The 24,156-nt window shown below is 42.3% G+C and overlaps 1 protein-coding gene across 3 annotated transcripts in view; it reads left to right on the forward strand.

Moving 5' to 3' along the window:
* Positions 1-24,156, forward strand: part of ARID1A (AT-rich interaction domain 1A) — a 122,454-nt gene that overhangs the window by 55,028 nt on the left and 43,270 nt on the right. For all 3 annotated transcript variants that reach the window (XM_081920482.1, XM_081920481.1, XM_081920480.1), the window contains 3 exons: positions 8,761-8,973; positions 10,449-10,907; positions 12,795-12,908. In XM_081920482.1, coding sequence (XP_081776608.1) covers positions 8,773-8,973; positions 10,449-10,907; positions 12,795-12,908 — 774 coding nt within the window. In that variant the 5' untranslated portion in view covers positions 8,761-8,772. The remainder of the gene's footprint in view (positions 1-8,760; positions 8,974-10,448; positions 10,908-12,794; positions 12,909-24,156) is intronic.

Below are 24,156 nucleotides of genomic sequence, written 5' to 3' on the forward strand. Positions count from 1 at the left end.
TGCATTTTAAAATAAAACTTAATTAAGACCTTTAAAATTGGGGTTTGGTGTGAAAATAGCACTGGTATTTATGACCTCTTCATATTTCTAACCTATACTGTATCTGAAGTATATTTGGTTCTTGTTCTTTTCTTCCTGTCACCCAATATTTAGATATTATACTGTCACTTCTATTAATCCTTCAAAGAACTCATGCTGCTTCTGACAGTAGAGATGCTGGATCAATGTGTAGATTTACCTAGCTGCCCACTGAATTTTACACAACTTCAAATATTGTGACACCATTCTCTGCCCAATGCATATTTTGAAGTACAGATACAATCAAAACACATATAAATGTGGGTTATTATTATTATTTTTAAAAATAATATAGAAACAGGCAAAGTGGAATTAGTGGTGATCAACTGTAAAAGTGACATGGGATGGAAATAGGCAGATCCATCCCTGATTGAGAAATACTGCGGAATCATTGTCTACTTTCCAGTCCTACTATCTGGAGAAATCCCACCCGCATTTCATACTTGTGTGAAGCTGTATCCCCGCATACAATAAATAGAACTGTGGCTGGCATGGCTTGGCTCAGTTTGTTTGAAGGGAATGCCTACTGAGCATGGCCAAGTATTATATGCCTAGTTAATGTGTGTGGTGCTTTTCACAGTAACAAAAGAGAGGTCTCCCCCAATAAGCTTACACTCAGTTAATTCTACCTAGACTTGCCTATTTGTCCTACAAGCGCTGCTATAGACAAGTGGTACTGATAGCATGGCTTGGAAGTTATACAATTTTACAAGTGCCCACCTTGGCAAGAGTTGCTTGTAGCTACTTCCACTTTTGGAGGTTGTATGCTTTGAATACCTGTTGCTGGAAGCCACAGGAAGGGAGAGTGTTGTTGTGCTCAAGTCCTGCTTGTGAGCTTCCCATATTTAACTGGTTGACCCCTCTGAGAACAGAATACTGGACTTGATGGGCCACTGGCTTGATCCAACAGATCCTTACTATGTTCTCATAGGTGCAGTGCACATAGGCAGATTTAGGGGAGCATGACTGGTTCATCTGCACTGAGCCAAAAGGCTGCTACAGGCCCCCCCACAACAATGCCTTAGAACAGAAGGTGAGAAGTATGGGGGTGCCAGAATTTGGCATTGCACAGGGCGCTGCTGAAATTTGAAAGCCCAAAGTCTGCCACTGCAGTGCAATACTAGCAATGTTGCCAATTAATACTTGCGAGCTGTGGTTAGTCTTTCACATATAGGCAGTGGCGTAGCGTGGGGGGTGCAGGGGGGCCCGACCGCACTGGGCACAACACCTGTGGGTTAGGGTTAGGGTGCGCAAATCCCTGGGTTAGGGGGCACAAATTACTTGTCTTGCCCCGGGTGCTGACAACCCACGCTACGCCACTGCATATAGGCGGTGCTGGGTGGACACAACTTAAGGCTTTGTGACAAACACGAAAACTTGAAAATACTTATACTTGTGAGATTAACCCGAAGATGGGATTTGGGTGGGTCTAAAGTGTTAGGGCTTCCAATTACCACAGGAACCAATTGGCTACAGGTTCATACATATAAAGATATACATGCTAAGCAGCCATGTGGAAAGCAGCGTTAGAAACCCAGGAATAAAAGCTATTCGCCAAATGGCCCCATAAACCTAGAACCTAGTTACTGGCTCCGCAAGGGAATGTCTAGGCACCCTTTTTTTTTACAAGTTCAGAAAGCTGAAAATGAATTGTGTATATTGTCAGCACAATAAAATTCAAAAAGCATAATGTGGTGTTTTCCCACTTTTTTGCTGCTGTTTTAATTCCTGTGGGTTATTTCAAGTGTCTTTTTTGGCCTTTTGAAAATGGAGGTAATTAATCATTCAAAAAGAGTATCAAATAAAAGGAGTACCCCAAACCCATAGCTTTGTATTTGGAGCATATTAATCTGGAATAACTACAATTTCCTGATTCTGTACTAACAACAATTTAAAAAAGCTGCAGTGTAGGCTGCACAAGACACTAATGACATCTTCTATAACATTTTAATTAAGTTACTTTCTTGGATAAATTGGATGTACTGTAGATTCCTCCAGTGGCCCCCTTCCCCCCCCATACTGTCATACACCCCGAGTATAAATCCAGGTGAAATCTTGTTCATTTTCCATATGGTCTAGCCCTCATCTGAAGACTGCAAAAAACAAAGCCATGCCTCTCCCTCCCCCCAAAATATTCTTATGTGGGTCCCTTCTCCAGTCTTCAGAGTCGCTAGAAGTGGATTGAAGGAGTGTGTTAGACTTGGTTTGAAACCTCAGCCATGAATCTTAAGAGGTTACCTTGACCCAACATCTGACTTGTGTCTGCCAGACTCTGGAGGGATCTTCCGCTTGAGGATTCTGCTATGGGAAAATATTTTTTTAAGGATGTATTGTCTCTTCATTGGAATTTGATGTGTTCTTCCCAGGGTTCGAAATTAGCATAGCCCCAGGCTCATTCTGTGCCTAAAGACTCACCATTTGCGAGCACCTCAAAAAGTCTGGGTGCCATTTTTTGTGCCTGGCTGACACTCAAGGATTACTGAAATGCATCAACATATATCTTAAGGATAGACTATGTGTTAAGGAGTTAGCAATAAAGAAAGTGTTTTGAAAACTGAAGTATGGTACTAATATTTTATTGTAAACACCAAAATAAAATGTGTCACTTAGGTGAACTGTATATTAATTCATGCTTATAAAAATAATAAATAAAAAGTGTTGCCTACCCCCCCCAGGCAACTAAACATTCTGTTTTGGCTCCCAGCTTTTCTATCCCAGTTTCTAACATTGGTTCTTCCTGCATGTATATGGTCCTCTTTGGGAAATTCCAAATAAGCAGTTCCTGATCTCACAGAGCAATATAAAGAATTGTTGGGGAACAACTTGATTTAACTAGAGATACCTGCAGCAAGTAGTGCCTTTAGCAAGGGTTAAGGTGCTGTGGGTTAAACCACAAAGCCTAGGACTTGCCGATCAGAGGGTCGGCGGTTCGAATCCCCGTGACAGGGTGAGCTCCCGTTGCTCGGACCCTGCTCCTGCCAACCTAGCAGTTCAAAAGCACGTCAAAGTGCAAATAGATAAATAGGTACCACTCTGGCAGTGTTTCCGTGTGCTGCTCTGGTTTGCCAGAAGCGGCTTAGTCATGCTGGCCACATGACCCAGAATCTGTACGCCAGCTCCCTCAGCCAATAAAACGAGATGAGCGCTGCAACCCCAGAGTCGGCCACGACTGGACCTAATGGTCAGGGGTGCCTTTACCTTTACCTAAGCTGGTATAGCCCCTTGCTACTCAGTACTATATTTGTTGCAGCTAAGTGAGAGAAGTTTTAGAGCCAAGCAAAAATACATGTGCCTTTCCTAGAAGCATGACTCTTCATGAACTCACTCGGATATAGTGAAAAACCATAGACTAGTGTTTAGACGGGTGAGTCAGCATGAGACTTAGGTTTGTGCTTTCTCCTGCACCCTCCCCCCCTTCAGTGTGATCAGAAGAGAAGTTTGGAAGCTTTCACTTCTGTTTTTAGATTAATCTTAATTTGTCAAGATGATCAAATTTAGACAAACTGTGGTTAATCTTAACTACGTCTTGTTGAAACAAAGAAGCTTCATAAACTCGTGATTAGGGTTGTAACACTAAATAATGGTTAATCTGAAAGGAAAGTACACTGGTACCTCAGGTTACAGACTCTGCTAACCCAGAAATAGTGCCTCGGGTTAAGAACTTTGCTTCAGAATGAGAACAGAAATCGTGCGGCAGCGGGAGGCCCCATTAGGTAAAGTGGTACCTCAGGTTAAGAACAGACCTCCAGAATGAATTAAGTTCTTAACCCGAGGTACCACTGTAGAAGCTTCTGATATCATGGCCATGCTGAAGAAAAAAGCAGGGAAGGGGGAGCATGTAGGCCTAAGGCTTGCTGTAGCATATTCTAAAAGTGTTACAGAGGTACCTCGGTTTTGAGCGTCTCAGAAGCCAAATGTTTTGGTTTTCAGTGCTGAAAACCCAGAGGTAAGTGCTTCCATTTTCGAATGCACCTCGGAAGTCGAATGGCTTCCGCTGCATGTTTCCGATTTCCTCAATGGAAATTGCAGATGGTCCTTTGCGCCTCAATTTTCAAATGTTTCGGAAGCCAAATGGTCTTCTGGAACTGATTACGTTCGAAAACCGAGGTACCACTGTACATCTGAATGCCACCAACATTTCAGCTAATGCTGAAACTATGAAATTGCTCCTAAAAACAAAGAGCTAGTAGCCCTTTGCTGCAACAATAACTCCCCTGATTAAAGCTATTTTCATATTTAAACTCAGCAATGTGTACCTAAAACTTTGCCTGGTCAATTCTCCGCATCTCAGGAGAATGTCTTTGTTGACTTGAAATAGTGTGGTGTTTACAGCACAGGGAAGACAACATCCCCCCCCCCCCGCCTAACATGGAACAGAAAACTAATTTCTTTCTTTAGCCCGTGACCCCATCTGCGTTCAGCTGTGGGGAGCTGATGGAGGTTGCATCTGTGCATTTGCCCAGCTGCATTAAATATGTGTTTTGTTGGTGAGAGCTTTCGTCTGTTTGGTGGCTTCTAAGTCCCAGGGGTTCAGTGGTCTCTGTCCTCTCTGCTAGCTAGCTTGAGTGTGGCAGGGTCCAATAGAAGCCGCCACTGGAGCAGCTGCTGCTTCTCCTTGAACTGCATAGGAAGCATTTTTGCTGTCTTTTGTACAGCAGCCCCGTTGGCCAAACAATAGTTTGTGCTTTCAAGGCCATGTGGAGAGTCACATGACCCGTTGCTGTTGCTGCTGGGGTCCTTACCCATCTGTTCTCTCCACTCTTTCTGGGTTATCAGGCACAGGTCCAAGTTCTCTCCAGCAGCCAGCCTCCTGGTCAGAGATTACGAGCCAGCGCTAACCTTCCTGGCGGGGGTGGTGTGGCTTTGCTTTTATGCAGATTAGCCATGTGCTTCTCACTTCAAGACATTTGAGGAAAACACATTTCCTGTGTTTAGCTCTCAGTGGGTGGTTCCTGGCTTTACTGTACAGGGACGGAGGGTTGGGGCCTATGAACTAAGAGCACTCTGGAGAGGGATTACAGTACACTGCCCCCCTTCCCATTCCACCTCCGCTGCTACGTCACCACAACACAACCACTCGTGCTCTCATAGTGTTGGTGTCATTCATTCAGTGCCAAGATTGCTTTAAAAAATTCCCTTGGCCCCAGTTCAAACAGGAGTACAGCTGGGATGTGTTAGATTTTAGGCAGTCTGCCCTCAATTTGAGATGAGTTATAAATAGCTGTGCTGACTTCCTTAACTAGCACACTCTGAGGTAAAATGCAGGTTAATTACTGTGGGAATCAATTAGGGCTTCTCTCCGTTAAAGAGCCAGCAAGACTTTTTTATTATTATTATAATAAATCAGATGACAAATCTGGTCAGGAATGAATTCCAGACCTAAGGTGGGGTTTTCATTTTCTCCATAATCCAAGGAATCTGATTTCTACTTCTGCTCAACACATACACAGTCTTTTTAAAAAGTCCTTTGTCTTTTGCCTTCATTTCTACAATTAACTCTGATAACCTTGTAACAATTTCCAGAGGGATAGCTGTGTTACACTCTTGTAGCAAGAACAAAGAAGGGTCTTGTACACGTTAAAAGACTCAACAAATTTATTATGGCATAAGATTTTGTGGACTTCCGAGAGTAGAACCTGAAGCAGTTGATTCAAATGCAACAAAGGTGATTCTGATTAAACCTTAGGAAGAACTTTCTCACAGTAAGAGCTGTTTGACCGTGAAATGGACTATCCTGGAAGGTGTGGACTCTCCATAAGAGGTTTTTAAATGAGGTTGGAATACATCCGTCAATGATTCTTTAGCTGTAATTCCTGCATTACAGTGGGTTGGACTACATTGCCCTTGGGATCCCTTTCAACTCTAAAATTCTTCGATTCATCAAATGCACAAAAGTAAATTACCCTGAATTTCAGATATATAGATACATGATGGGGGAAATCGTAAACAGTGAGGACATGAAATTTTATAATAACCTTGAACAAAAGGGCCTCCCTGCTTTTTTTTGCTATCAGAAACTAGATTTATGGCACTGTCATAGCAAGCTTTCTTTATCCAGGAAACAATTGTTTTCTGATCCCTGAAAAGTTGACAGCATTGTTAGTTCTGTGGCTGAAACATATTTCATTTAGCCAGGAAGCAACTGACTATCCTTGGGTCTAGGCCAGGGGCCCTCATACTACGGTCTGAGGGCCAGATCTGGCCCACCAGGGTCCTGAACCTGGCCTGCCCGCAAGGCCCGAGGCTCTGAAGTGGCCAATCAAGAAGAGCCCTGAGGTAAAAGTGTGTGTGTGTAACAAAGCCCTGGTAACATGGTTGCTACCAACTGCTCTGGCTGCTTGATAATGGCATGCTGCCCCTTTAAGCCACCAGAGGGTGGGACGGCGGTGAAGGAACCCCTTCCATGCCAACCCTTACCTTCCTCCCTTGCCCTCAGGCCGGCACCATGCAGGAGCAGTGCCTCGCGGCCTGTTGTGCACACGGGGCCTTGGCTGCCTTAAAAGTTAGGGAAGCACCAAAAACACAGGCAACAAATGCAGATAGAATTAGCAAGAAGAGAAGTCTCAATCACAACAGTTTATTGTACAAGGGAATCTCCATGTAAATAGTGGTCAAAAATAACCCAGAAGAAATGAAGTATAAAGGTGAGGTATAGGTAACTTATATTATTACTGATAGCACCTGTTGTGTGTCTATCCTGGCTATTATTTTGAAAAAAGGTGTTTTTTTAAAAAAAACCCTGAAAAAGAGCATGTTTCTGGCACCTCTTTAGTCTAGCCCCCAACAGTGTCTGAGGGACAGTGAACTGGCCCCCTGTTTAAAGTTTGAGGAGCCCTGGTCTAGGTAGGTGGTGAGAGAGGTGGGAATTGGGAAGGTGTGGGTCTTGCTCAAAGAGGTCCAAAGAACAGAATCTTTAAGCTCTTTGCCTGTCACTGCTAACACATGATTCAAAAGATTTCAGTCCTATGCATAGTGGTATTTGTGTATGAGCAGGTCACCGCAAATGGGGAATGAATATGCTATGTGGTTTTACATCAGATTTCCAGTTACCTCATGTATGTTTAATTGTCATAAAGTTGGACTAAGAAATTTTGGGGAAGAGTTGCTCTTCACACAAAAATAACTTGCAGTACACTGCTCCTGCTCCATTTACATGTTTTACGAGTGCATTATTGGGGAAAGGTGTTAATTCTGCTTCTAAAGTATTTAGACCCTCTTGTACCTGAGAGCAAAGTGGCATTTCCTAGGTTAATTACATTCTCTACAGTACTACTTTAGTAATACCCTTGTAGGAAAGCTATTGTATTTGATGCTGCTGCTGTTTGGAGGTGAGAATTCTGAATTGGGACCAATTAGGCCAGTAGCTATTGAAGTCTGTTGTATTGCTAATTGTCTATTCAAAATAAAAGTGCAAGGAGAGTAACTGTAAATATCTGTGTGGTGATCAGGCTTCTCACTTTGTACAGATGTGGGTTTTTGGAAAAGTGCTATGGAATTGGCAATTTTGAGATTGCTTCTCATTTCTTTGAATGTAGGTGAGTTGCAAGCAGGGGGTTGGGGTTTCAATGATCAAGGAGTAGCGCTTTCTCTGTTATGTATGTCTGTGGAAGGACCTTCAGCTTTTGAAGTGCAATCATGATAATCTATTCCTGTGGTTTCCTTTTGAAAGGATTTCCCCTGTGTCAGTCCAGAAGAGAATCTCCAGCGCTTTTCAGTCAGGGTTTGGTATTTCCTTATTTATCCTGATGTATTCTTGCAAATGAGCCAGTATCACTTTTTTTCCTGCCAGTAACAGCTTCTGTCTCTTGTATAATATCGTTCCCTGTATTCAACTCTGGCAGCTGTTCCTCACATCAACATTCACTGATAAATACCCAATTCAAAGTTTAAGTGGAATTTTTGAGAATAGGGTAACTGGTACAAAACGGTGGGCTGTAATGAAAGATTTGTGGAGGGGGCACCATGTTTTATTACTGTGATTACAAACCCAAACCTTTTACTATTTGGGAGTCTTTCAGACCCTTGGCCCTTTCAAACCAGAACTTGCTGGTGTATATGGATTTCAATATTACATACTGCTTTTTCAGGCAGAACAAAAACAAGAGAGTGTTGGCAGAGGTGGTCCCACTTTTTTTTAGTCAAGATAAACATGGTTAACACTCAGAAAGTAGACGCATGTCTGCCTCAATAAAATAATATCAATGACACTTACATAAATATGGCATTTTGGGTGCTTTGGAAATTGAAGCTTTGTATTTTGTCAAACTACTTGGCATCATATTAAGTATATTTGAACTCAAATGTGAGGAAAGTAATGAGTGTTAATCTGTTCTCCTAAAAGCTGTTTGTTTAACTTGTAGGCACTTGTCTACTGGTATTTAATGCTAATAACATCTATAAAATTTTGGAATAGGTGACTTACTCTAGAGGGGTGAAGTTTCCTTGGACTGTGTAGTGACCTACAATATGATGCCTATGCCTTAGTTGACTGAGAATTTTCATTTTCTTCATGGATAATTTTATATGTTGGCAACTTTAAGTGAAATGTATTTGACTTTTGCCCTGTTTGTATGTTGTTGTTTTTTACTGATAAGTCTGCCTTTCATGAGTAAGACTAACATTTATATAGTTACAAAATATCAAATTGCTATTTAAAACAAATCTTACAATTTTCTTTCCTAGCCATCCAGCCCAATGGATCAGATGGGGAAGATGAGACCTCAGCCTTATGGAGGAAACAACCCATACTCACAACAGCAGGGACCTCAGTCAGGGCAACAGCAGGGCCACGGATATCCAGGACAGCCGTACGGGCCTCAGACTCCCCAGAGATACCCAATGGGAACTCTAAGCAGGACACAAACTGCAATGGGCACCGTCTCTTATGCACAGCAGGTAAGGAGAAGTGAATTGCGGATTGATGTTAAAAATCTGAAATGCATAGAATTACTGTTTGTGTCTAGTGGCCAAATGCCAGTGTAATGGGCAAGAATGCCTGAAGTTCTTGTGTGATGAAGTGTTGCCACAAGATAAGCAAAAAAGTGTGTGTTATTTATTGTTGAGTATACTTTAACCAGCTGCAGCAGCAAAGAGGTTCTTTACAGAATCCTAAACCTTCTGGGTAGCATTAGATTTTCTGGCTGCATCTTTGCACTTTGTTTGGATCTCCACCCAGAGGCGTAGGAAGGTCAGGTGGTACCCGGTGTGGGAAATTTCTTGTCAAACACCCCCCCCCCCATTTTTTATTTTTTGCCTCCAAAAATGGTTTTACATTATTTCATATTTTCTTACAAAGGAATGTGGATTCTGGGCCTCTGATAACAGGTAACTGTGGACAAATACTTAAATCTACAGGGTGGATTGTGTTTAGGCTTGTGTTATTTTATTTATATTTATTGTTTATTTATTTAATAAAATGTATTTTTAAAAACCTGCAAAGTGTTTTTAAACAAAACAAAAAACACAGCAGTAAAATCAAGAAACATTAACAATCCTACTTTAGAATACACAAAAGCTAAAATATTAAGATTAAAATTACTTCAACTTCCTAAGCATCTAGGTATGCTTGCCTAAAGAAGAATGCTTTTAACACACAGCGACGGAGACTGGAGGTGGGGGAAAAGATAAATTTTGACAATGGGGCAGATTTTTCAGGTGCGTGCAGGAACAGCTTGAAGACTTTACACAGAGAGGAACTCCACACAGGTTTCCCCGCATGTAACTTAACAGGCAGGGAGCCAGCTCAGATAGAGAGAAAGACATTGGGGGAGGGCAGGGCAAAAGTGTACCAAAGTCCGCCCATTTTATCCTCTTTGAGATGGTGGCACTAGGGCTCTGGGACCCCCCCCCCCAAAAAAAAAATATTTACTTGTCTTCAATGTATTGTTACCACTGTTGTTCTATAGCCTGACTTTCCAGGACCTGGGAAGCCCAGCGGAGGGTTGGGCAGTTCATAAAAAAACTTTTTTTGAAAATGCCTGATCCAAAGGTCTTATCTTACTAAACTAGGGATTATATAACTATATCTGAAATTTCATGCATATCAGTTAATATCTTGACCCTGCTCCACTAAATTGAAATTTCAGCCTTCACGACATAGGAGAACGGCCAAGTAAATAGCTATTTTTGTGGAGGAGGGTCAAGATGTTAACTGATATGCCTGAAATTTCATATATAACTATATAATCCCTAGCGTAGTAAGATAAGACCTTTGGAGTAGGCATTTTCAAAAAAAAAAATTTATGAACCACCCTAGTAGGGCAGTAATTGTTCCTTGATAATTTGTCACCCCCCTCCACGATGGCACCCAGGGCGCCCCCCCTTCCTACGCCTCTGTCTCCACCTACATTTTCTCTTTCTTCCTTGCATAGATCCCTCCTTACGGACAGCAGGGACCTAGTGGATATGGGCAGCAGAGCCAGACTCCCTATTACAACCAGCAGAGTCCTCATCCCCAGCAGCAGCAGCAGCAGCCTTCTTATGCCCAACAGCCGCCATCTCAGACCCCTCACGCCCAGCCTTCTTATCAGCAACAGCAAACTCAGTCTCAGCCTCCGCAGCTCCAGTCATCCCAGCCCCCATACTCCCAGCAGCAGTCGCAGCCACCACATCAGCAGTCTCCATCTCCGTATCCTCAGCAGTCAGCGGCTGCCCAGCAGCATCCACAGAGTCAGCCTCCCTACTCCCAGCAGCAGTCACAGTCACCCTACCAGCAGCAGCAAGCTCAGCAGTCTGCTACCTCGGCGCTTTCTCAACAGTCTGCATCTTACCCTCAATCTCAGTCGCAGCAGCAGTCGGCATATTCTCAGCAGCGCTTCCCACCTCCACAGGTAAGACTTCTTCCAGGTGCTGCTGCAGACCTGTTCCTGGATGGCAAGTGCCAGCACAAAGCAATGTTGTGTCTCTTGGAAAAATTACACAGTGACACTAACTGATTTGGTTGTGCTGTAGCCTTTTACACCTTGGGTAAGGTTCTTTATGCTTTTAAAGGAAGAAATAAGGATAATTGCAGCACTGTTCGGGTGCAAGTGACCACTCAGGTGTGGAAAATCATAAAGTGTTGTTGGCTCGTAAATACAAATTGGGTCAGGCATGCACAACTTGTGACCCAACAAGCTGAATGTTCTCATTAGCCATCCACAGCTGCCCACCAGGAAGTTCAATAAAAAGAACCTTCTTTTGCCTGTCTGTGACCGCAAAACAGGGAGTTGCCAAGTAGGTGGGAAGCCACAGCACATAAGTGACCTGAATTAGATACTTCTGCTACATTTTACATCCTTCCTTTCCTCCAAAGAGGTCAAGGAGGTATGTGTCTCTTCTTTCTTCCCCACCCCATGATAACAGGTTAGACTGAGAGATAGTGACTGGCCCAAGGCCACAATGATCTTCAAAGTTGGGGTAGGGTGGGGTTTGGAGATTTGAACCATCACCTCCCCAGTGCTAGTCTGACACACTAACTAATATATCACAGTGTGGCTATCAAATATAGGACACAGTAATACAAAATGTATATTTAAGCAAATGGATGGAGAATAGATCAAAGCTAGAATCCATGTGCCAAGCACCTTGAAAGTGGAGAGAGAATTCCCTTCTCAACTTTTAGGCCAGGAACAAGTATGAAGGACAGTGGGGAGAGGTAATTAATGATGGGATTGAGACCAGCAATGAGGGTATTTTCTTTGGCCTCTGTAAAACTATATTGAAGGGAAATGAAATAGCAGCCTAAGGAGCTTTGAACCCCTTCCCTGTGTGCAGCTTGTTTAAGTCATGGCAGTTCCTGTAGCACCATGCCTGCTGACCTTGGAAGACATAGGCAGAACTGGGCATGGATAATGCCTCAGCATAGCATTTTTTTCTCCGTGATGCATTACTGAGGCAGTGGTCTTCTTTAAGACTTTCTATGCTTTCAGCTTAAGGCCATAGGCATAGAAAGATGTGGGCAGCAGTGCTGCCTGAAATTTGCCTCATTGGCAGAGAGAGGGAGAAGGGCTAATGGGGAGCTAACTGTCTGAGCACCTATTTTGTTTCTAAGCACAAGAAATGGCAGAGTGCTTGTGGGGGCTGCCAGCCTATGCATTACCCCCATCTCTTTGCCAGAGACACAGAGAGGGGAACAGCTACCCAAGAGCCCCTACACATCTGGGATATCCAGCAAGGGGCTTGCGTGGGTGGGTGTTCATTTCCATCTCCATCCTTTGGGACTACATCAGGGTGGGTAACCTTTTTTCCCCTCCCAAGGCCCACATTCTCTCATAGGGAACTGCATGCCAATGATGGGTGGGGCTAGAGACAAAAGGTGGCAGATTAATGGATGTGACTTTCTCATGCCTGTTAATGGGCCCTTCAGGAGCTGACAGACACAATCATCCTGGCCTAGACTTCTTCCCTGTTCTGCCTTCCCCTCCCATTATGAGTAGGGTTTTTTTAGTCTCACAGGAAGAGAGAGGAGGGAGAGAAGCCTGCTCCTGACGAAAACAAGGAGCAGCTGCAGCGCATTCAAGGGGGTCTGGGATCCTGGCTCTGCGACCCCCCCCCCTTCATGATTCAGACTCCACACCATTGAAACTAGAGACATCATATGGGGCAGTTGATTGGAACAGTGTGTGTTGATAGAACAGGGCTAATGCTGTGGGCCAGGATGAGGATAAAATAGGGATTCTTTTTCCATTTCCAAGATCTCTTCTCTTTTGTTCATTGATTGATCTCTTGCATTTCAGGAGTTATCACAAGACTCATTTGGGTCCCAGGCATCATCGGCTGCCTCAATGGCTTCCAGTAAAGGGCAAGATGATGTGAATTTGAATCTTCAGTCCAGACCCTCTAGCTTGCCGGTGAGTCAAAGGTCCTATTTCATAAATGGCTTGGGTTTAAGTTATTGGAAGCACTGCAAGGTACTTAATATGCATAGCACATGTTCTCGTTGGAAATAAAAAATAGGACCATGTATTTATTAAAGCCAACAACATTTGGGCACCCAGTTGCAGCAGGGGGGACTTGTTGGAGATGGATTAAAAATAATAATGTGGAATTCTGCAAAGGACACCCTCTACCATACCAGAATATAAATCAAATTTTTACTTGGGCTATAGAATTATGCCTGAAATTTACAGATTATATGTGGTAAATTCTCTTACTTCATTACACATCAACACCTGCTCTACTCTAGTGGAACTTGTTACTGTGTTAGTTACTATGTTATAGGTATGGACATTTTGGTGTCAGTTTAGATTTATTGCTGCTGTGAAACCAACCAGTAGAAGATGAAGTCAACAAAGCTGCCCTGATACTCTGCAGAAGAGAGAAACCATATTCTACCATCAAATCTTGGTCATCTATTGCTTCTATACTCTGTGTCCTCTAGCCATTTATCAGTCATTTATCAATATTCTTTTAGTTTTAGTCTGAGTGTGATAAGGCTGTGGGATTCAAGTTTTAGTGGTGGTCCAATTCACTGTTGGTGCCAAGCAGTGCTGTAGCTGGAGATGTAAAGGATCATACATACTGCTAACTATTTATGGCTGTTGCTGTATCTTCTGTGTCTCATTGAGAATAATTAGTAGGCTAATGACTTCATATGTATAGCTCTTCCCTGTTCCTGAAAGGACAGCCTTTTCATAGTGTTTGGGAAAGCTGTTTAGTGCATTGGCCCAGTGCCAGGTCTCTCCTCAAGAGACTGCCCCCAGCAGGCTCAAAGGAGAGTTTGAGCTGCTGACCTAGAATTTGTTACTTCTGCTTGTGCTGGAGTGCTATTTGGCTTTCAGAGCTCTGAATGCTCTCAAATATGCAGTTGCATGAGCAAAATGCAGAAGAGGTTAAATGGATGGCAGAAACTGCATGTTTTAAATATTTCTAGGATTTATTAGATTACTTTCTGAAGAGGGAAGTTGACACACAACAGTTAAATAAAAAGTTATATTTAATATATGTAACAGAATTCAGTGTGTGTTTACTCCCCTCCTTCTGAACTAATGAAAGTTGCAGAGTAGATTCATGTTTTCTGATATGATAACATGTTCAGTGTTACCACCACTTCTTTTAGGAAATATGGCTTCTTGTAATGAGTGGTTTCCCTTCTCATCCATAGTTCTTCCGAAACTGTATCTTATTTGACTCTTAGCCTTATTCAATCTGAAGCCCTCTAGATACTTTGAGCTACAGCATCCATCAGCTCTGACCACCAGCCATGTTGGTCATGGCTGTGGCAAATAAGAGTTGTAGTCCAAAAAGTTTGGTAGTGGGCATGGGGTTGGGAAAGGCTGGACTAGACAATGTGGACTTCCTCTAGGTTTTGTTGTTAGCTGTTAATTCTTAAGTGACAGAATAAGTTCTGATGTTGAATTGGAATGCAAGATAGAAGTTTCATTTAGTAGTGTAGTGGTGCTGTTTCTGCAAATTCTTCCAGTTGATGGTTTGTCACTTGTTGAAATTAGTTACTATCTTTCGTGGGGTGATTTCTTTTCAGAACAAAGTAGGGGTATTTCCCATTTTTGTGACTTAAAGGGTGGCTAGGCATATAGTCCGCTAGTGTTTCAGGATGTGCTTATGAGAAAGTCTCCATCTCTTTAACCAACACTAGGACCAGTTAAAGTCCCTAGATGCTTGAAGAATTAGTATTCACTAGGGATTGATGGGTGTGCTTTTCTTTCTAGATGAGCTCTGTCTCTCTGCGAATTTAGGTTAGTTCTGCTGGCTTAGTGGATTCTGGGTTGATAGACGGCTGCTTGTTTTGACTAAGGTTAGCAGCCTCTTGCGTTCTCTACCTTGGATATCTACAGTCTCCTTACATTTGTGACAACTAATTGGCACAAGAAAGTGTGCCCAAACCAAAACATCTGGGTACCAGGTCTCTGCTCCTACAGAGCAGTCATATGCATGTCCACTCAGTCTCATTGTGTTGAGTGGGACATACTTTCAGATCACTGCAGTTCTGTGCATGCTTGCCTGATGTAAATGACACTGAATTCAGTGGGACTCACCTCTGTGTAGAAATGCATAATATTGGGCTGTTGGTGTCTGTCCTAATACTGCACCTCTGAGAGGTCTGGGACAGCCCCCTGCCCGTGTCCCCCACTCCTCTAATTTTGGTGCTGGAAATGGGATTGGCAGGATCCCATAATTGTGTTGGGCATTGGAGGCTCTTGAAAGTCTAGTACAACTGTGAGAACCCTGCCAGCCCAAGCCTTCTAATTCAAATTTGCTGCTGGACAAAGGAGCATAAGTGCTTGTTTTGATTCTGGGTAGCCAAGGCCCTTGAACTTCTGCTTGCCTTCCAAAAGTGTCCCAGCCTTTACCCCTTGCTGTCTAGGAAAAGGTTGGGGTTCATGTAGGTAGCAGAGTTCTACCTTTGGGTGCCTCAGCAGACTACTGCTGAAGTGGCCAGCTTCCTTTCCAGATTGCAGCTGGAAAACTGGGCTTTCTCTCTGCCTCTTTCTCTTTCCACCATTTTCTTAACATTTTAACCTAGAAAGGAACAACAACAACAACAAAAATGCTGCTGCTGTTGTGACATGCCTGAGGTTGGGGCATGGCCCTCTAACTTAAGGCTACTTTTCTAAATTGAGTACCTGAAGGCCACCACACAATCCAGAAATCCTTTGTCATGGCCAAGTTTGCACCTGCCTGTTTCATATACATTATGCACAAAGGAACTTTTATCCCACACCACCACATTTTTATATAAATAGATTGGTTTTCTGAGCCCTCAGTGTGCAGATAGAAATGTTGCTTGTTCTTTTAGCAGTACCAGGGGGAATCTTGGGAATTCGCTGTTCAGGGGCATGAATGCACCACCATCCCTTCTCCAATCTAGACAGTTGTCTATATAAAAAACAAACAAACAAAGTTGTTGTGTGCGTGGAACAAGTTCCACATGTGCATTGAGACTTTCCCCCTCTCCTTTTCCTGTGCACTCCCCTGTGCCACCTGAGTCTGCTCTGAAGGGTTCGGGGAACACCAGAGGGCGAGGGTGGGTGCAGAGAAAGTGGGGGAGAGTTGTGTTGGGTTGAGAGGACCTTGTTTCCTGTTCACATATCCCACTTAGTGCTACACTGAACTCCATCCATTGAATTTGTCTAACGTATTGTACACAGTCTAAAATGGGAAATAGATCACTTTAGTATTAGTTCTACAACATTTTGGATTCAGAAGCAGCTGTATGTACAGCTCTGAATGCTAGTAATAAAATGCACATAGTTAAGATGGCCTCCTCCTTAAGATGGCGGTAGTGATGGCGAATAGTTCAGTAGAGAACAGGGCTGGATGAAGTTGGGGGATTTCAGTGAATGCTGGTTGAAAGAAATAATAATAATAATAATAATAATAATAATAATAATAATAATAATAATAATAATTAATAATAATTTATTATTTATACCCCGCCCATCTGGCTGGGCCTCCCCAGTCAAATGTTCACCTTTGACTCTTCCCCACCCCTCACCTTTTCTTTATTTGGAATGGGAAGACTGTATGTATTTAAAGAGCTAAACTTCCATCTTTCCCAGCCAGCATGATCAGTGGTGAGGGACAGTGGGAGTTTTGAGTCCCACAATGTCTGGAGAAGCACAGGTTCCTCATCCCTGGCTTAAAAAAGGTAGGCAGAGCTGTTGTTGGTGTATACTTGCGGGAGGCTGTATCCCAGCAATTCAAGAAACTATAGGTGAGGATTGGGATGCAGTTTCATAGTTGTGACTGGAACTCCCCCCCCCCTTTTTTTTGCTTTTGCTTTATACTTCATCTTTTACTTCATCTTGACAACTTTGGAATTTCTCTTTTTATATCTCTAAGGAATTCTGTATTAAGTTACTTGTGTTTAAATCACTGGTTTTTCAAAGAGTGACTTTTGAAGGAGTGGGTCAGCAATCCAACTTATATAAAGTGACCTGCCAGCACGTTTTGTTGCCATGAATGGTACTTTTACAACACTTCTTCCCCTGCAACTTGGCACACAGGACTGCATTTAATAGAAGGCTGCCTAGGTGGCCTAACTAAAAGGAATAGCTTAAGGGTATATCCAGCTAACTCTTACTCAAGGTAGACCCATTGAAATTAATGGTCTTGACCAACTTAGGGCCAATAATTTCAATAGGTCTACTCTGAGTAAAGGTTTGTAGAATACAACCATTATTTTTCTTTACTAAGCAGTGTTCACTCTTAAGTGACTATATCATTTGTTAGCAGTATGTGCACAGTAAAATAGTGGGAGGAATGGAAACAGGGCTGTAGCTCAGGTAGAACACATGCTTTGCATCTTGACTGTTCCTGGTTCAAGCCATAGCATGTTCAGGTCGGGTTGGGAGAGGCTGATTGGCCGAAACCGTGGTGAGCTGCTGCCAGTCAGTGTAGACAGTATACAGCAAGATGGGCCAATGGTCTTATTCAGTATTAGCAACTCCCTAAATTCATAGGGTTACAGTGTTACTTAGGCTTGATTAACTTTGCCACAGCTCAGAATTTGATAAAAAAATTTCATTTTGCTTCCAAGAAATACTCTTTTAATTGGCAGCTTAACACTCCCCTCACCTCTAACACAAATAATCAGACGCTAAGTTGGTAGTGTTATTTTATTGCCACAATCTAACTTGTGCAGAGGACTACTCTTCTCGAGGTGTTCATTACAGCAATAAGGTGACCTTGTTTTCACGTTTCTTTAGCTGGCTAAACTCACTCCATTTCCGTGATACTGAGCAGTGTGGCATTTTGACAGCCTGATATATACTGTCTGGCTATGCCAAATGAACTGTGGGTTGCTTAGACTGTATGATGGGATGCTTCTGACTGTGTGCTAACCACTTAATCAGCCTTCCACTTAATCAGAACTTGAAACTAACGGTAAACATGATTATAGCTTCAAAGATCAGGTGTGTGCTCCTTTTTAATCCAGTGTTTTTAGTGTATTTTAGGCAGCTTCACAATAATAAATAATAACAGCACTTACTGTGCTTCAGGGTGTTTAAAGTGTTTCATGTTATCTTGTTGTAATCCCTTGCAACAACCCTCTGAAAACTGTATAATCATCATATTTGGGTGGGAAGCTTAGGCTGAAAGTGAGTTGCTTAAGGCCATCTAGCAGAGGCAAGATCTGAACCACAGGCTTTGGAATTCATCCCTCAGACTCTTAGCCGCTGTGCTATACAAGCCATGATGATCATTTGTGCTGATACAACGCTGAACAGCAGTACAAGGCAGGAGGAATTTGTATTCCAGAAAGGAGTGGGTAGTGTGGGGAGTGGCTAAGTGATCTGTGGCCTTCTTCCAATTGCTTAACCATGTTAAGCAAATTGTGACTGTGTGCATATGCACATAACCACCCTTGGTTGCATAGACAATTTTAAAAAGGATTCAAAATGAATAACAGTCCAAGCAAGTCTTGCTTGATCAAAAATTGGCAGTCAGTTGATAAATCAAATGCTATATAAACTCTGAATTCATATAGCTGTGGTCTGCTCAGGAATCATTTTGTCCATGCTGCTGGAAAAGGTACCACTGGGAAGCTGAGAGGGTGTCAAATGTGTCATCCAAAGACCAACACAGTTCTTATCTGGAAGCAGAACAGTGCATATCTTGAAGCAAGGACAGAAATAAGGGGCCTAAAGGATTGGAGGAGGAGGAAGAGAAAGAGACCGTGGGGAAGAAAGAGGGGACAAAGCTAGATGAGAATGAAAGTAAATATGTGCCCTTCCTTTGGTGTGCATTTTGCATATTTAAAGCATTTATTGAGAACTTTAATCAATAATACTGAAATCAAATTCTGAATCACTGAATAGTATAGAAATATAAATCTATATGAGTAACATTTAGGATGTGAAAACTTAACTTTGGTTAGCCCTTGTTTTCAAAGATAAAAGCCAATGTGGTACCCTCCAGATGTTGTTGGACTACAACTCCTACTACCTTTGGCCTATGGCTCTGCTGGCTGGAGCTGATAGGAGTTTAAATCCATTAATACCTAGAGGACACTATGTTGGCTACCCCTGCCTGAAGTGTTTCAAATATTATATGATGGAATTTTGCAGCATCTGTGAAGAAAGAAGAAGAAAAAGTCAGTTTACAAATGCAGTTAACAAGAGTAGAGCAGGTTCCTAAAATTAGGGTGATGATGGTCCTGAATCCTACAGGACTAGGAGCAAGGCAGGGCTATATCTCAATACCAGAGCACTTGTTGTACATGTGGAAAGTTCCAGATTAAATTTCTAGTACAGAGATGAGGAACCAGTGCTCTTCCAGATGTTATTGGACTCCCAAGTCACACCTGTCACAGCCAACATGGGCAGTGGTCATTGAGTTGCCTCCAAAAGTTTCTGAACAATTGTAGTTTCCTCACCCCTGCTCTAGAATCTCCACTTTAAAAGTGTTGTGAAAGACATTTGCCTCAGACTCTGGAAAGCCACTGCCAATCAGCGTGGAAAATACTAGATGGATCAATGGTTTGACTTTGTGTAAGGCAGTTTCTTGTGTAAAGCTTCACTCCAGCCTTTGCATTTGGATGACATCATGAAGAAATAAGGTAGGCTGCTACCTACAAAAGGCAGTCTTGGCTTGATGGAAGATATGACTACAGATAGAGGTCAGTAGGTCTGTTTATCCCATTCCAACCCTAATCAAACTATATTTTCTCTTTTATGGAAATTCCTTCAGAGAAAGGATTATGGTGCAATAAATATGCCTAATAATAATAGTAATACCCTGTTAGTTACCTTCCTAACTAACACGGGCTTTTCATTGTGACTTTAGCTGCCATGTGTGTTACTCTGAGTTAAAAAAGGAATCCTCAGAGCATGTTACACATAGACCTGTTTTGCATTTGACTGAACCATGACTTAAGCACTATAAGCATGAGCAGGAAGGATCCATTGCCCATGGCTGTGAGGATGACATCAACAGAATTTAGTTTCACTTTCCATGTCAACTTGCCTGCTGTTCTATGCAAATCAGAGATTGTGGTTTAAAATGAACTCTGGTCCATTTCTAAATAAACCAAACTGTAATCCATAATGGCCAGTGTTTTGAATCATGATCTGCGGTTTATACATAACAACAATCCATGTTACACGGAAAGTGAGGCAAAACAGCTGAAGGGATTGTTCTGGCTGATGGGAGCAAGTCAAGACAGCTTCTTCCTGGAAGCTGACAAACCATTTCACCCATCCTCTTAGCTTCTGAGATTTCACCGAGCATTGCTCAAGCATTTCCCATCTGGTCTTTGCTGAAAGGACTCAATACTTGAACTTTTTAAAAAAGAGAATGTAACAAGAAGTTTGTTCTTCATCTAGCACCATAATCTACAGTTGCCATACCTTGAACATTATCATGGACATAAACCTACTTCTGAAAGTACATCTCCACTTCTAGTCGTAAATAGCTCCAATTTTTTATCACCAGTTATTCTAGTGCATAATAATCAGGAATTTATGTGCCTCAAATTCAAGTCCAGAGATTAGAAATCTATCCATTGGCCTTTGGGTACCAAGCATAATGCCAACAGTACCAATTACAACTTATTGTTATATAGAAGAGAATTACTACAGAAGCACTGACACTAATGGTTCTGTAACAAACAAATTGTATTTTATGTGTGAAGATTTATTGAATAAAATTTATGGGTCCCATACTACTTCAGACCCAGTGCTCCTAAGAGGGACAGCCAATTCTACAACACAGAGGCATTAGCATAAGTTGTGTTTATGTAGGTATGTTGATACCCAGGCATTCTGCTGAGTGTAACGAGTACTAATATATTAGGTTGTGGTTGAATACATCTGTATTTGTGTGTTATTGAGCTATGAATTGCATCGATTGCTCAGATTATCTGATGTGCAGAAGACATTTCTTCATTTGTGGTTCTGCCAGCTTCTCTCTACCCCCACCCCACTTGACCCAAATGTATAACGATCCTCAGAAGCTGAAAGTAAAGCAAAAAGAGCAAGCATTCCTTTCACTACAGTTGTAGCCCATAAAATGGGCTCTACTGACCAGGTTTCATGTAGTGGTGGGGCAAGATGATGATTTGGGGGGCTGCACTTGCTTAAATTTTGCTGAGCTAGATGCTATCACCTGTTTTGAAGTTTCAGCCTGAAATTTGTTCCCTTGGTCTTGGCGTTTGTGACTCCTTCCCCTCTTTTTGTGGTGTGGAACTGGGCCCAGCAATTTGTAAATTCATGGGAAAATAATATTTGCTTGCTAATTATAACTTGTCTAGGCATTGCTGTAAATGGTCCCAGAGTACAACAGTGCCAGAGATCCATATGGCATTTGAAGGATCAGTGCCTCCCAAATTTGTTCTGGCAGAAAGGTTCCTATAAAGCCTGGCTGTTAAATGACTCTGCTCATTTGCATGGAAAGACTAATAGCAAAACAAACTCTGCACGTGATTACCCACATCTTCCCCCCACTCAAAGAGCCCAAGCCCTTTGAGCCTTTTATAAACATTCGAACAATGAGTTCTAACACCATTACCAAGTCTCTTGCTGGGAATTTTTTGTGTCATTCCAGTGACATAAGTATGACTCGCTTCTTGGAACTGATCTGCTATTTGTCCATGTGGCGCTCCCACCTCTGAACTAAGCCAGTCTAACCTGGTGCTGGCAAGGAAATTCCCCACCCCCCACTGCTGTGTCAGTCATGGCCGTGCAGCACGGAATGCTGTGTGCTTGATTCTCTTCGAAGAGGCAGCCAATCAGCGCCTGCCTTATAAATCATGTTGCTCTGAGCCACTGATGCAGTTTGCTGTCCCTGTGCTTCGTGCAGGAGGCTGTGTTTGCAGCAGATCGCTCTATGCTCGATCCAGGGCCCGTTTCCTGTTTCTATTCTAGTCATTGGTGGCTCAGCACGGCTTCCTGCCTGTATACGTTACAGATTCCCCTGATGGAAGCTTTTTGTTTTTTAAGGAACAATTTCGGTTAGAAAATTAACTGAAATATGAAGCCAGCTGCGACTTGGAAAGGAGCAGATTTAGACAACAGGCGCGTGCGCTTTAAACAGTGCTGCCATTTCTTTCTTGTTCTGCTTTGAGCCTAGCTTCTGTCAGCAGGACAGGCTGGTTTTTAATCAGAAAATTGCTAGAGGATACCCAGTTCTGATCTTGGATTCCCAAGAGTGGCGGTTTCTTAATCTTGTATAACCACTGAATTGGAAGAACCACAATTGCAATTGCAATTGCAATTGCTTCAAATGAATAAACTAAATCAATGTATTTTAACTATGTAGAGAGAGAGAGAAACCAAAAACAGTGAAGGTGAGAGGAAGAGTGATGTGTAAAATATAGTATGGACAAGAATTACATTGTTTTAAAGTCATCTCTAATTTGGAGTTATATTTAATAAACCTCAGACGTAAGCTCTCATTAAAAAATAGCTGGGTTTTATCTGAATTAAGCAAACCCTGCACTTAAACTGAATCAGCGATCTTCTATTGCATGACCACCATATCACCCACCAAAAACACAGTTCACGACCTAGAAACTGTTAACTGCCTACCAGAACTAAGATCTATTTGTCTCAAGAAACACAATTCTGTTTTTGACCAGGATAATTCACTGAGCCCACCCACATGACTTCACACTTTGTCCTCTAAATACCTAAGCACTGTAATTTTGCTTAGACCTATAATATTTATCCCACCTGATTTGAAACACTGATTGTTCAGCAACTACCGCTACTTAATTCCTGGAATGTTTGGCTGTACCATGGGTTCACTTGAGAGAGCACCCTGTGTAATTGCATTGACAACATCCAGGGCCACCTCTGGGCTTGTATCCAAACAGGATTTGTATGGTTGTGGGGCATGTTGGTTCATTATTGTTGATGATATGATGCTGTCCAACCTTGTACTCCAGCAGGAGCTGTATTCATTACCAATGTGCTTGATTCAGGTCTGTTGGCCCCTTACCTTCAAGTAAACGGCCTTACTCAGTTTTCTTGATGGTTGTTTTGAAATAAAATTACAGTTTATGGTACAGTGGTACCTTGGGTTACATATGCTTCAGGTTACATACGCTTCAGGTTACAGACTCCGCTAACCCAGAAATAGTACCTCAGGTTAATAACGTTGCTTCAGGATGAGAACAGAAATCGTGCTCCGGCAGTGTGGCAGCAGCAGGAGGCCCCATTAGCTAAAGTGGTGCTTCAGGTTAAGAACAGTTTCAGATTAAGAACGGACCTCTGGAACAAATTAAGTACTTAACCCGAGGTACCACCGTATATGCATACAATTCACTTCTTATATGCATTCAATTCACTCCTATGATAATAAGGGCTAGTCAGTAGAAGGGTTTGCATATTTTCAGATGGGATAGTATAGAGGGAAAGAACATTAGTACACAGTAGTTCAGCCACCATAAAGAACACTCCCTGTATTAACAAAACTGTTAAGCAGGTATACATGTGCAGCCACAAATGGGGAAGGGAGAGGGTGGAGACTCATACTCTTACAGAAAAATGTTGAGGTGTGGGGAGGGTGGAATGATTGCTCCCAAACCTCTCCTGAACTTCAAATATGGGCCACACTGCCAGCTGGTAGTTTCATATTGCTATATTGTGAAGATTTGTAGGGTGGGTGATGGATGAGTAATTTTCCTTAGGAGAGCATATACAAGTCTTTACCAACCACAACTAACACCCAATCATTTAAGCCATTATTATTATTTATTAAATTTGTATACCACCCTTCATCCAAGAGCACAGGGCGGTTCACACCTGAAAAATACAAAATACAAAAAAACAACAACCCCAACACAAAAACTATATATCCACACACACCACAAAAACAAACCAATAACCCACATTTAGCAAACATTTTAAAAGCAATAGAATGTTAATCAGCTGGATGCCAGGTTGAAGAGAAATGTTTTTGCCTGGCACCTAAAGATATATAATGAAAGCGACTGGCGAGTCCACAAATGGGGAGCCATTGCAGAAAAGGGCCTTTCTTGTGTTGCCACCCTCAGAGGAGGCACACAAGGACCTGAGACAATGATTGCAGGGTTTGGGTTGGTTTATATGAGATATTGCAGTCTTGAACTGTGAGAGGGAGCACTTCCTCTGAATCTAATTTCCCCCCTCCTTATTTTCACAAGTCTCTACATTT

The sequence above is a fragment of the Podarcis melisellensis genome (assembly GCF_964234715.1).
Source record: "Podarcis melisellensis genome assembly, chromosome: 8".
In the NCBI taxonomy this organism is placed as follows: Eukaryota; Metazoa; Chordata; class Lepidosauria; order Squamata; family Lacertidae; genus Podarcis; species Podarcis melisellensis.